The sequence below is a fragment of the Barbatula barbatula genome (assembly GCF_947034865.1).
Source record: "Barbatula barbatula genome assembly, chromosome: 18".
Lineage (NCBI taxonomy): Eukaryota > Metazoa > Chordata > Actinopteri > Cypriniformes > Nemacheilidae > Barbatula > Barbatula barbatula.
In genome coordinates, this window is record NC_136781.1 from 13,879,299 (window position 1) to 13,893,809 (window position 14,511).

At 37.4% G+C, this 14,511-nt stretch overlaps 1 protein-coding gene across 1 annotated transcript in view; it reads left to right on the top strand.

The window, feature by feature from the left end:
- Positions 1-14,017, top strand: part of gabrb2a (gamma-aminobutyric acid type A receptor subunit beta2a) — a 36,388-nt gene extending 22,371 nt beyond the window's left edge. The window contains exons 6-10 of the mRNA XM_079480604.1: positions 2,194-2,331; positions 3,727-3,879; positions 9,185-9,429; positions 9,807-9,947; positions 12,192-14,017. Coding sequence (XP_079336730.1) covers positions 2,194-2,331; positions 3,727-3,879; positions 9,185-9,429; positions 9,807-9,947; positions 12,192-12,536 — 1,022 coding nt within the window. The 3' untranslated portion in view covers positions 12,537-14,017. The remainder of the gene's footprint in view (positions 1-2,193; positions 2,332-3,726; positions 3,880-9,184; positions 9,430-9,806; positions 9,948-12,191) is intronic.
- Positions 14,018-14,511: the final 494 nt, after the last annotated feature.

Consider the following 14,511-nt stretch of genomic DNA (forward strand, 5'->3'; position numbering starts at 1 on the left):
CCAAATGTTTACGCACTTAAGGTGTAAGTACCTGTCAGCACAATTGCTCTGGAACCTAATGTTCCAAATATGGTAAGAGGCGTTACATTTCCTTCACACGGTTGCAGTATTCGACCAATCACTACGCACTGGTTAACTGGCCAATCATAGCAAACTTTGCTTTTCAGAGCGTTGAGCTCTGCGCGTTTCAGAGAGGAGATACAAAATACAGCGTTTTTTAACCTTAAATCGTGTACATAAATTGCATTACATCTAAAACAAACAAAAACATTCGCTTTTAGACGAGTCATATGACCCCTTTAATAGTCAATGTATAAATTTAAAAATTTTAAATTAAGTATTTAGTATTCTGAGAATTAAGCAAACCGAGTACGTAAAGTACAAGCTCTATGAATACATTTTATTAAATAAATCTTTTTAGTTTCAATCCTCGATTATTCAAATATTTAAATGTTTTTCTTAAAATATCGTTTATGATAATTCGAGGCATACAAAAATGAAATATATTGTAAACTACTGTGCTCTTATTTTGGTTATATGTTTCCTTGATTGTCCATTTTCAAATTACAATTCTTGGGATGTTCAATTTCTTATTGATCTCTTTCTTTACCCTTTTATGGCACACAAAGCACACGTCCCGATTGTGTTATTTTCACATACATTTGACAAAAGTGCGTATCTGCGCTTTATAGAAAGCAGAGATGTAACATCTTGAAAGAAGAAATGCTTCGTGTCAGTGTGTGCTGTTTCGCTCGGCCTAAGAAGACGCAAGCTAAAACCTACTTTTCACTGATCAACTTGATTCTTGATACATTTTTAATGGCAGCGATTCAGAAACAGATTTCAAAGTAGAATCTCTCCGCTTCAGTCAGTATCCTCTGATGTGGAATCCAGCTTGCCTTTATTTTTCCTCCTTTTTTTTCGTTTTCTTTTAAGCCCAGAGGGAATGATGGAGCAGTAGCACTAACCCCTCAGAGTCGAGTAAAGGGATCTGTTGACAGTAATCAGCCAGTCAATTGACAAAATCAAACGTGCCGCCGCAGACATAATGGATTTAATGGAAAGTGAAACACCAGTCCTTCCCTGAGAGTCCCGGCGTCTCTTGTGTATTTCTTTTTTTATCTACTGTCCATGTAAAAGCCTTTTCAGACAGCGGGGTGAACACGACTCAACCTTTTGCGGTTACGGTCTCCGAGCGCTCCCACGCTAAGAAAGCAGATCTTATGATTGTCACATGGCTGAAGCTCTTTCGCAGTTGTCATATTTATAGGTTTGCCTCATCAAACCAAGCTGGTATGGCTTGTTTTTTATCTGCTGATGAGCCGTGTATTAAATTAACAATTCAAACAAAAAAAATTCTTCCATCGAGTGCCGAAGGAGAAATTTTGTCACTCTTTTCCATGCTGTTACAAAAAACGGTGGCTTAGGCTTTTAAGGTTTACAATTCAGAATGAATTATGAAAGTGATTTATAGGACTTGCGCACTATATTCCACACAACATCAGAGGTACTTGAGGTAAAAGCTTAATGGAGGATATAAGATTAGGGATAACTTAATATTGGTCGGATCATCACATAAGGCTATCGCATGATTTCGGAATACATGGAATATAGAAGTCAAGGGGGTCAGGACGCTAAAACAAATCACATAAAAAAGCATTTTCATCCTCTTTTTTGCATTCGAAGCAACACGAAGATATGTCAGAAGAATATTTATGTTTTTTGTTGTTTCCTACTTAAAGGCTTTTGTCGGCTTCAAGTCCTGGTACCTGGATTCTAAGTCATACAGAGAGAACTCCCTTGAATATGAAGAAATCAGAAGCTCATCTTTAATTATTCAATACAATAAATAGGTCACTGGTTCTCATTATAAGTTGCACGCAGACAAACTGGTACAGACATAGAGGGAACTTTCAGTAAAGATGAAGAATAAGCAAACACACTCCTTCACAGACGCGCATTTGTGTCTGTTTCATAACCAAGTGTCCCCTACATAATTTACTGATTTGTTGTTTGGAAAGCTAAATGACATGGTCAATATTTAATACAGCTTGGTTGCAGAAAGATGCAGTAATGGAAGATTGATCCGGGCCTTATCCCAAGCATTTACTGCGGCTGTTTTTCGGTCGTTGAGATGTTATCAGATGTTTGGAGACGTTCTCTCTGTAACGCTGTGTGTTTGGGATCCTCCAGATGGCTACACCACAGACGATATCGAGTTTTACTGGCGAGGGGGAGATGGAGCCGTTACTGGGGTGGAGAGGATTGAACTTCCTCAGTTCTCCATCGTGGACTATAAACTCATCTCCAAGAACGTGGTCTTCTCTACAGGTTGAGCTTTTCTTTTGACTCAGTTTGATCTACAGTGGGAGGTGGTGGTTTTAAAATGACTAGCAATGCACTATTATATCGGCCAATAATCGTTATCGGTCGATAAAAGCAATTTTCACATAGTTTAAATAGCCGATGACCAGAGCCGAAACATCCTGTCAATCAAGAGAGGACAGGAAAATGCAACGAGTTTGTGCTCTGTGTATTGAGAATGTTGAGAAACATCACCAGTTTGATGTTCAATATTAGTAGTCATTAGTTAAATTCCTATTATTCAGAATGATACGAAATAGTCATTAAATTGGCATTCTCAGACAAGGGAAGAAACTTTGTATCGGCGCATCACAAAAAATGACTATTTTTGCATTTATAAAACATTCACATTCATATTTAGGCAGATGCTTTTTTCCAAAGCGGCAAGAAAACAACAATAAAAAATGTTTGCAATGAATTCGTTTTTAATGAAAAGTTATTTTAGCATTTTTATTTGAACACCAAAAGATAGCATTATAATATACAATCAATCATAAGCGTCATAAGCTCCCGGAACATTATTTCCTTTCTTGATGTGTTTGGTCACGTCCTGTATCTTATTTGTTGGTATTACATTTAAAACAAGAATGCATTATGCCAATTTTAATTTTAGAAAATGGCAGGCCTTCACAGGCCTTATACACCTTCATACCAGCCAGCCCCAATTTGATCCCTACAGTTTACACACAAAATCTTTACAAGCTGAAATGCTGGCAGCGTTATTACAGACATTGTTACAGTGTCCTTTCACCGAAGCTCGAGGCGGTCGGTGCGCGATGAGTAACTATGTGAGTAAGTGCACATAATTTGTGTTTTTCTCCACTCTTATTATCATCACTGGTCTGCCTTTCAGGCACAGATAAAGTCATGCAGTCTGCCTGTCTCACTCTAATACACAGTATATATATATATATATATATATATATTGTATTTGATGGTCTGTTGTTACTAAAGATTCATAAATGTATTGTTCACCATTAAGTGGCCAATTTTTGTCAAAATTAAGGATGAAAAAGTACAATATTTTTATTATTGTTGTTTAGAAATGAACCACATGACGGTTGTACAGGGCTTATTCTCATGCTTTTTGGTGACGTGTTGAATTTTGGGCATTGTTTATATTGCAAATGGAACGACCTCTATGACATTTCTGGTATTTATTTTTCTTTTATTGTTTTGGCCCTGTTTTACATCAGACTCAACAGAACATAGAGCTCAGTGGAAATGACTTAGTATTACTTAAACAATAAAATGAGCTTTTGTGCTTTCTGAAGGGATGAGTTGTTAATTTAAAAGCATAATGAAATTCAGAAGCACAACATTATTACTGTCCTGTTTACTTTCCTTCTGTTTTTGGATCAGGTTCATATCCACGTCTGTCACTCAGTTTCAAGCTGAAGAGGAACATCGGCTACTTCATCCTGCAGACCTACATGCCCTCCATCCTGATCACCATCTTGTCCTGGGTGTCTTTTTGGATCAACTATGATGCTTCTGCTGCCCGTGTGGCTTTAGGTGGGACATCTGTTCGATTGATGCTTGTGTACAGGTTAACAATGCATGCATTTTATATTGCCGTTTAGTTTAAAGAGGCGACTACTGAATGTTTGCTGGACTGGTGGAGGACACAAACGTTTTTAGTTTGGTTAAACGTTTATGAGGTGGTATCTACATTTTTTTCACTGTCACTTTTTGGTCTGATTTATCTCGTTTAGGTGCTGATAACTGTTTATACAGTACATCTCATTTTAATTAAGTTATACTTTAATAACAATGAATTTGTGAAAAAACCTCTGGGTCTCAGTTTCAGTGCTCGAAATGCATCATGTCTTATCCCCACCATGGAATGTTTTTTCTTTGGTGGGACCAAAAATCTTAAAACATATTTTAAAATAGTAAATCATTTATTTACAATACATACCATATCTGATCTGCACAAATGTTAGATTCGTCATTATTCTTATTTTAAAAAACGTATCTGAGGGACCCCTCTAAGTCTATTTTTTATCTCTTATAGGGGTCCCGGGTCCCCCAGTCCCCCCTTTAATTCGAGCACTACTCAATTTTTTATCAGTTATTGTAGTTTGTCTCATGTTTTTAATTTTTGAGTGGTGTTTGGGTCTGAGAGATCCATTATAATGTTTGCAACAAAATTTATTGATTGTTTTTTTTCAACCTTATACTTTATTTTTATTTAACAAGTTTTCTTTTTTTTTAGTAAAGATTCACTTTATTTATTATTTTGACAAACTGAATATAATTTTTCACTAAAGATAAATATATATTATCCATATTTGCTATGTTGCTTGTAATTGAGATTAAGCAAACAAATACACATATAACATACATTTTTATGGCTGTATTGGTTATTAGCTGAGTAACAAAATATAAAAAAACAACATACAAGGGTTAAATTTAACTAAGCCCCACAATGTTTAAAAAATCTGTAAAATAAGATACAATCTATCGTATTTATTTGAAGGAATTGATATATATATATATATATATATACTTTTTTTGCTATATTTTGAATTTAGCAATGCATTGCAATAATTTAGCATTGACAGAAACGACCGTAAAAGATAATGTCTTGGCAGAATTACCAGTACATTTTTTTTGCACATTAAGGTAAAAAAGATACATTAAATAAAATGTAAATAAATGTGGATAGTTCAGATTATCTGGTCATGTAATGGAGTCAATTAGGATATGTTAGGAATGTTATCTCTATGTTCGTCATCTACTATTTGACAGAAACCCCTCAGTGCCAGCCAGAGAATCACAGATAATTTCATAAAAAAATCTTATTTCAAGATGACAATAATAAAAACAGGTTATCATTTAAATGCAGTTGCAGTTGTGTGATGCTTGGACCGGCGTGTGCTTTAAATGCACCTCACAGCGATGCAGAGTGTTTGACTCTCTTCAGTTCCAAACTCTATTAGGAGATCTCCATAGCCTCTGCTGATCTGCTGTGATGTATTACTGCTGATTAAACTGACAAACCTTCCTCCGGATGCTCTTTACTGACGTGTTTAACATCCAGGGCCGTGTCCCTGCCAATATGACAAAATGGCTTCTCCTGCCACTGAATCTTGAGGGGGGATTCGGAGAGAATAGATCAGTGATGATAGGAAGGCAGGCCTTTTATGTTTGGCTGAGCTTGTCAGAATTAATCTGTCTGCAGTGAGAGGCATGTGACAATGAAACACATGTCTCAGCTTTGTATTGTTTAAACAGAAACACAGCAGCACAACAGTTACAGGCTCGGCATCTCTTTCTCATTGCTCTCTGGGTGGCTTGGGAAATAATTGCTGGTGATTTTGACGGCGACTGTGTTTGCCAAAGTCCAAAAAAATGAATTTGACCAAACAGTGACGCGCACGCGGATGACTAACAAACCAAACACATCGCTAATGTGGTTGAAATGCAGGTGATTTGTTTGATGGCTAAGATGAGGTTAGAAGAAAGAAACATTGAGTAACTCAATTTCGCTAAAGTGTTATGGGTGGATTTCAGCTCTTTGGCTGTTGCTGTGTTCTTTGCTAGCTGGTTGGTTGCTCAGAGTATCCCGTGTTCAGCGTCTGTGATATCCTGGTCTTTAGATAAATCCAGGGTTTCTCTGCGGTGTAAATCTGTGGGATTTCTGCTGGTTTGCTATTCATCAGGCGACCTACATATATGATAGCTTAGTTAAGTAACAGCACACCTCTTCTCAACAAACTGCGTGGTCATTCAAAACGTGTGGGACGACTTAAGTGTAATACTTTGGGTTCGATTTTGTTTGGTTAAAATTTGTAATCGTTTGTATAATAGAAAACATCACTAAATGCATCTACTAAAGAATAGTTCAATTCTGTCATCATCAGGGGCGGCGCCATCATTAGGGGTCCTAAGAGGGGGCTTAACAGTTTAAAGGGTGGGCTAATAAAATTATGAAATTAATAAATGCCATAGCTAGACAACATTTTCATAACAATGTTTTTGTAGTGCATTAGCCTAAACGTCCCCCTGGGGTGCACTTGGTTATATTTATTGTTAATTTAATTAAGATTTTGTAACATTTTAGAACAAGCTTACATTATATGCTGTGCTGGAGCACTTCTCTTCCACGTCAATGCGATTTGTTGTCATGCGCACACCCTGCACAAAACATATGCTGAGAAAACCACTTTTTTCCATTGAATGAAAGCTGTGCACCTTTTGTGAACAAAAGGGGTCTAAAATTAGCTAAATATAGTGCCAAAGACACAAAATTGTCACCGGTATGTGCGCGACTGTGTGTGACACGGGACCTGAATGGCAAGGATCGCTGGCTTACTGTGGCCGTTAATGTTAACATTATGCCAGGTTGCCACAGATAAAAGAATGCATGGGAAACTGCTTCGGCGTGTTAGTTGCGGTGTGTGGCATATTGTAAATAAGCTAACGTTAACTAGCTAAGTAACATTTGAATCACTAACATAGCAGATTCATGGAAAAATACATCGTTTATCAGCCACAACTAATTTATGAGTATCAGCATCAACGACATTAAAGAGAATAAATAAAATAGCCCACTTACTGGAGTTCAACAACCACTGATGAACTGACCTGTGTGTGTAGCGTAGGTGAGATGAACGTGAAATGCAGACAGTGGGCCAAACCACTGCCCGTCAGATCTGTTTAGTTACGTTGCCAGTTGTTCACTCCAACCTTTTACCTGCAACTTCATTATCAAACACCGGTTAGCCACTTTTAAATCTTCTGTCATTTTATTTAGAATAAATTGCTTTAAATGACATGTGATTGGGGAAAAAGTAGGCAGGAGGCAGATTCAAACCTGCGACGAACTGCAGTAGTTAACACGCTTTACTCTCTACACCGCTGGAGATGCTAGTCGGCTAGCGTCATTCTTACGTCTTTTCTATTCCAATCAGAAACTGCTGGATAGCCTCTGCTTACAAGACGGGCTATTTTCAATCAGTGTAATTCACCCTCCGTAAAAGATATTCGGAAATCCTTGGGGATGCTTTCCTGGGGCTAAGCAGTTTACTGACAGGGCTATAGCCCCAGCAAACACTAGCAAAAAAATAGCTCCTCTATGCCCCACCTTTCTAAAACACGTAGATTTTGACAAAACACATCGCTCTGGAAAGCGCAGTGTGCTCAGATTGGCCAGTTGAGAAGTGCGTTGTGATTGGCTGAATACCTCAAGCGTGTGGCGGAAATGTTTTGGCCCTTACCATAACCGCAAACTTCCAGGACGAGGCCGATTGTCAGTTCATGTCTCCTCTCACTCGGAGACGTTTCGCGTTATAACAGTTGCAACAGCAGTACGCTAATAACAGCAGTGTCAGATGAAATAATGAAATGAGCGGATAAAAATGCATATGCAAGCGCAGCTAAGGCCAGACACGTGTGTGAACGACCAGAGCGCACAACTCTCATGCTGGAACTATTGTCAGTTCGCCTCTCCACCCACTCAGAGTGGATTCGAGTCGGACTGGTTATAAAAACAATAAATACACGCATAAATACAAGTACATATTGCCTTCAAACGTAGTTTGGATGAGGAAACCAACGGATGGACCAGAAGGACGCTTTACAGATCTATGTCTTTATGTTGTCTAATGTATTTCTGCTGTGACATGGCGGCTGCAGCACCACGGCTGAAATAACTGAAGCTACACCTTCAGCTTTGCTTTTACATTCGGTTGCCGTCATGCAAACATTACCACATACTGAGGTAGAGTTGTGGGGCGTGATTGATCGAGACCTTTTAGGCAGATATGGAACAGACTTCTCTTTTAGTTAGAGTAAATCATCATGTGGAAAACTTAGAGTTTTGAGACTTTGGATTTCTTATGCATATGAGACATTATATCCAGTTATAGCCTATAATAAGGTTATATAACACACTAAATCAAAGCAAAACATGAAATCCTGAAATTCTCTCACAGAGGTATTGTTTTGCTAAAGATGATTTTTATTAACCCAGTGAAGTCATTTGGATTTATAATAGTTGTATAGCAGATGCAGACTGCTATGTTGGCTCTTGGCATTTTAGAGTTTAATGTAATTACAAATATTTCATGTAATGTGAAATAAAAAAATCTAAATACACAGTTTTATGTCATTGTTTCATGCAAAGGTTAGGTTAAATTTGACAATGTATTTTTAAGTTTAAGATGTGTCAAGTAAAACATTTTTGTGTTGTGAATATAACTTTATACAACACTACACTATATGTTTGATTATTTGAACACATTGTTGGGTAAAAAATGGGTTAATACAACCCAGCCTTTTTATTGAAAAAAATTCAAGCGTATTTCTTTGATAAACGGCTCAAATTTGAAATCAATTATTATCAATAAAATATGTTCTATATACTGCATTTTACATACTTTGTCTAAATATATCTCATTCAAGTTATTTAATGTGAAAATACAACAAATAAAAAAAATATTTACCAAAACCAGAGAGTAGAAAAAGATTCTGTTAATTACAGTAATGCTATTGTAAAAATGACAGTAACCCTGCTGCTAGTTTGTTACTGTAAAATGTACAGCTATTTATGGAATACAATTCTATATCTGCCTATCCCTTAAAAGTTTATTGTTGTCAAAGTTTCATGGTTTTGCAGATGACACATGAATAACCTCTTTAATTGCTTTGTTGGCAGCTCCTACTTGTTACTTAGCTAGAAACAGTCACGCTGTTCACTGAACTGAGTAATTAATTCTGAAGATTTATATATTTTTATGAAAAAAATACCTCTGGCACAGACTTGAGCTACACAGTAATGTATTGATTTCTCTTTGATTTCTTTGAACTCCAGGTATCACCACCGTGCTGACCATGACCACCATTAACACGCATTTGCGAGAGACCCTTCCCAAGATCCCCTACGTGAAAGCCATAGACATGTACCTGATGTGCTGCTTTGTCTTTGTGTTCCTGGCCCTGCTGGAATACGCCTTCGTCAATTACATCTTCTTCGGCAGAGGACCGCAGCGACAGAAGAAGGCGGCGGAAAAGGCCGCCACCGCCAACAACGAGAAGCTCAGGCCAGATCCCAACAAGGTACGCTTGTTAAGCAAAGCCTGCGGTCAGCAGTATTATGTTGTGATTTCCATCAGCGTCCTTCGAGGGTCACTGATCTTTGGCTATTGTTAAAACACTGGATGTATAGCTGTTTGTTTCTGGTGGGTTAAGCTTGTTCACCACCACAACCTAATGAGCTTTTACCCTCAGAAACATATTTTTTGTGATGAAAAATCCGGGAGATCGGTGCAGACTTAGCTGTAAACAACGGGCTTGCTCTTGCCGTGGCGGGCGGCGTCCGAGCTCACAGCCCGCAACGCCTGGAGGGTTTTCCTTCTCATCTTATTGACAGAGTTCTCTCTCCCCTCTCTGACTGCTGCATACTCTGTAACAGTGCTGATTTTGTATGCTTGCAGTGGTTGGTGGGAAGTGTAGTTCAGAGAGATGATGCTCTCTATGCCAGAATGAAACAGAGGGAAATTGACGGGTATGACTCGATGTGGGATCCGATCTTTGCGGAGGATGCAGCATTAGGACTAGGCGATCAAAGGCTTAAGGTACTGAAGTCCAAAAATGAAATGGCTCTGCATCGATAAGCAATCAGATTTAAATACACCCAAGCTCTTTCTTTTTCTCGTCCTTATTTCTTTGGATAAGTTTCTGTTGCTCCTGTAGAATAGCGATGGTAGCCATCCTCATTTTCACCATTACAATGTTCTGCCCCTTTTTTTGAGTTACCGTTTGCACCAAAGACTTTTCCACGATGACCAATCCTGTTTGAGCGCTGACTGTAGCATTGCGCATGGGCTGTTAGCCTAACTATACTTTTTACGATAAGGTTGTATTTGTTCACATTAGTAAATGCATTAACTTACACATACTAACAGTCATTTTGTGTGTTTTTTTTATTTATTCTTTATGTTAGTTGAAGGAATAGTTAACCCAAAAATACAAATTCTGTCAATGATTTTGTCACTGTCATGTCATCAAAACCTGTATATGACTCTTTCTTCTGTGGAAGACAAAAGAAGATATTTTGAGAAATGCCTCAGTGGTCAATGGGGAACAGTGTTGTTTGGTTACCAACATTCTTCACAATATCTTTGTTTGTGTTCTGCAGAAGAAAGAAAGTCATACAAATGTTGTTAAACACTTGCTTGGAAATTATTAGTACTCACTATTATTTAACATATAATTAGTTTATTCTTAATCGCAGTCTGTAAAGGTAATATATTTGTTCTTTGTTTGTTGGGTAGTCATCTTCTATTTTGACATTTCAGCAAAGCATACTTTTTTTATCAAATCATAGTCAACAACTTGACCCCTGTACACTGTTGACCCCTTAAACAACCCTTAAACCCACACACACTACTAAACCTGTCCCTAACCTTAGCCATATTATGCTCAATGGCAAAAGTGTTGAACAATAACAAAAGTATGTATTTGTTTAACATCTGTTAAAATCTTTTGAAGGTTTTGAAGAAGTGCATTATCCTATAAATAATGATCTGTTAATCACTTAGTAATGTTAAATAAGTTTATTAGTAAATATTAACAAACACATTAACGTATGTTTCTAGTTATTTAAAAAAATAGTAACGAATGATCTGTTAAGCATTATATGTTTGTTAATGATTTACTAATATAAAGTGTTATCATTAGTTCATGTTAGCTTATGAATTCCCTGTTCATTACACGGCTCGTTGAATGCTTGATTCCGATTGGCCAGTCAAGACATTTGCAGGTCGTTGTTCCCACATAACAACCGCTATAAATAATTAAGAGCCTTACCAGCACAGAGAAACCAGAGCAAAAATGGCATAAATACAACATACGTGGGGAAAAACGTAGTCTTAACACACAATAAATATATATACTGACTTTCATATATAAATTAATTTAGGCAAATTAGATGTTGTTGAAACATGCTTTGATGTGTTGAATATTCAACATAATAGTTAGAAAGAGAAAGATTTACTGTTCTCAAGTTTGATCGATTTCTGGGAGAACCTATTTAATAATCTGTTGAGTGTGTGTGGTTATCAGGCAACGATATTTTATACATACAGAAAAACGGTAATGTTTGTTGTTAGCATTAGCATTAAGAGTAGCATGTTGTAGTCATTCTAATCTTATGTTTCAGAAAACCTTTCAGATGAGTAATTGTAATTCAGAAGCTACAGTATGATAGTGTTTAAATATCTATTAAGATAAATAGTTTCAGTAGTGCAAAGTTTCTAAAGATCGCACAATCGCTGGAAGTGCAAGACACGAGGTGTCCTGCTTTCCTTCTGTCCTTCCCTTCCTCCATCTCTGCAGTCTGATTCCTCACCATTGATCTCTTTTTATTTGCATTCATTTGGTTATATGCGGACAGAATTTTAACCATGCCTTGGTTGAAATTCGGAAATAGTTTACAGAATATTTACGTCCTAAAATCTTTACTATGGGTGCAGTGCAGCCAACAATGATGTACTCTTTTGGACTTAAGCCAAGTGCGGTTGTACCCCATTCATCACAGTTTTAAAGGGAACGTCCGCTTTTTTCAACTTGTAGATCCATCACTGTACTCATTTCCATATATGATAAATCAGCATTGGTCTGTGATTTTAAATCATAGCAGGCTTTGAAACAAAATTGACATCATCAAAAACCTCTACTTAACGTTCAAACAGATCTCAGAAAAATGCTGGTTTTACAAATATATTGTCACGCAACGGCTCATTAACATGTCCTCAGTTTGATCATAGTGATGTCATCATCTCACAGACCTGATACCATGGTGCTTATTGTTAATACAGATGACACCAGACGACATCCGGCTGACCACAGTGGAGATGAAGAACGAAATGGGACCGTCTGATCTGTCCAGGGGGCTGGGTGACCCGCGCAGCACCATGCTAGCTTACGACAGCTCAACCCTCCAGTATCGCCGGGCGGCCATGGCCCGCCAGAACTATGGGCACAGCGCCCTGGAGCGGCACGCCACCCAGAAGAAAAGCCGGCTCAGGAGACGGGCTTCTCAGCTCAAGGTGAACATACCTGACCTGTCTGACGTCAACTCCATCGACAAGTGGTCGAGAATGATCTTTCCCACCGTGTTTTCCTTCTTCAACGTAGTTTACTGGCTTTACTACGTCCATTAAACTGGTCGGAGGAGAGGAACGGACCAAACGGAAAGAAAACAACGCCACCAACAAAGAGAATTAAAAAAGAGAATTAAACAGTACACTGTTTTTGCTGATTTATTTCAAATGTGGAGGAAAGACAGGAGGTCTGTGACAAGGTAAAAAAAAATTCAGGACTCTTTTTTGCGTTTTGTTCTGAGAACATAAACCGCGAGGAACATCAGAGGAACTGGATACGGACATGAAGTTCACCCGCTTGTTCCAGCCATTTAGTATATCACTTATATTTGTCATACGTAGATTACTCTGTGGATCAAATATTTATGCTTGTATTTGCATATATTTTAGGCATTCGCTTTTTTGGTTAGTATATGTTCACTTCGTAGCCAACTGCATCCCAGAAAGCTTTACAAATGATTTTAAAAGGAGTCGGTCTTGAAAGTCTATTTTCCTATAGTTACGCTGTATATCAGATATATCTTTTAAAAGCATGCTTGGGTTTGTTTGTTTCGTTTATCTCTTACGGAGAGCTGCAGCACAATGCATTTTCATTTGACAATTTACCAGTACTTCTGTTCTTTAAAATGCGTTTGCAGGACACAATGCAAAGACACTGTCAGCAAGCCATACAGGGTATTTTCCAAAACACGTCCTTTTAATAGCGTTGTTTTTTCCTTTCTTTTTCGACGTCGGGCCAACAAGGAAACTCTTCCTATTTAGGATTTATCTGATGCAGGGAATTAAAAATGGAAATATTAGAAGACTGAGCCATGACAAAGGACTCACAGAAGGAACCTCATGGACCATTATTACCCTGGTGTCCGGTCCGGCTGCCTGAGAAGTACCCAGGTCGTCCTCATCTTTGCACTGTATGAACTTTATGTGGTGAGCAGCTGGGAGGAAACACATCTCTCGAGTGTTTTTGACACAGTATATATGGATGAGGTGGCTTCACCTCAATGGCGAAAGACACAATATATCTGTACTCCATCAACACAACTGATAGATTAAGTTGAAAACTAGTAGCTGATATTACATCATGGTAAAAAAAAGAAACTTTTCTGATTCAATAGTTATAATATCAGATGTTAATGTTATGGTTCATGATTTAAACGTATTGTTTGGTGTATTAGATTTCTTAATGTTGAAGACTTTGGTTGAAAAAAAATCTTGCTACTGAAAAATTGGGCGAAGGATCTGAATCTTTTTAAAAGGCCTCAACGTGCACCAGTCAAACTTGTAAGCAGGAAAGAAATCATTATTACGATGAAATTTACTGTAACTATCACTTTGGTTCACTAACAATATGTGAAGGATCTGGATCATACAATCAAGGCGTCTGTCAGGCAATTTTGTATAAAATCCTGTAAATTATAATGATATTTCATAATGACTTATGTAAATATATATATTGTGTAATGACTGTCAACAATAATGAAAATGTATCTAAATTAAATTATTAAAGCTTACTGAAGCTGATACCTCTTAAAAGGTTATCTTACAGAAGTTTCCTTATAGATTTATGTTTTAAACATGTCACAAAGGCTTCATTTGTGCTAGTTTCACTTGTTGGCTATTGGAAAAGAACAGTGGTTTATGAGGGTATACTGACAGCTGATCTTTTTTGTGAACAGTATGCAACAAGATTTCTAAGTGTAGTTTGCTATGTTGCTGATAATCTTGCATGCGATGCGGGCCTGTTGTCAATTTAAAAAATCACATTTGAGATAAGTGGCTGTTTATATAAGCCTTGTGTTTTGATCGACAGGATTAAGTGAACATGCTCCCAATCTTTTACTTAGATCTTTATGAAAAAGAATTCAAGTGGTGCTGTCAAATCGATTCATAACGATAAATTATAAAAGATATATGTGTGGCTTGTAGATTTATATGTATATATAAACGCACACACATGCATACAGTATGTATATATATCATATATTTACATAAAGATAATATAAATCTATATTTAAATTCGGGCTGTCAAACAATT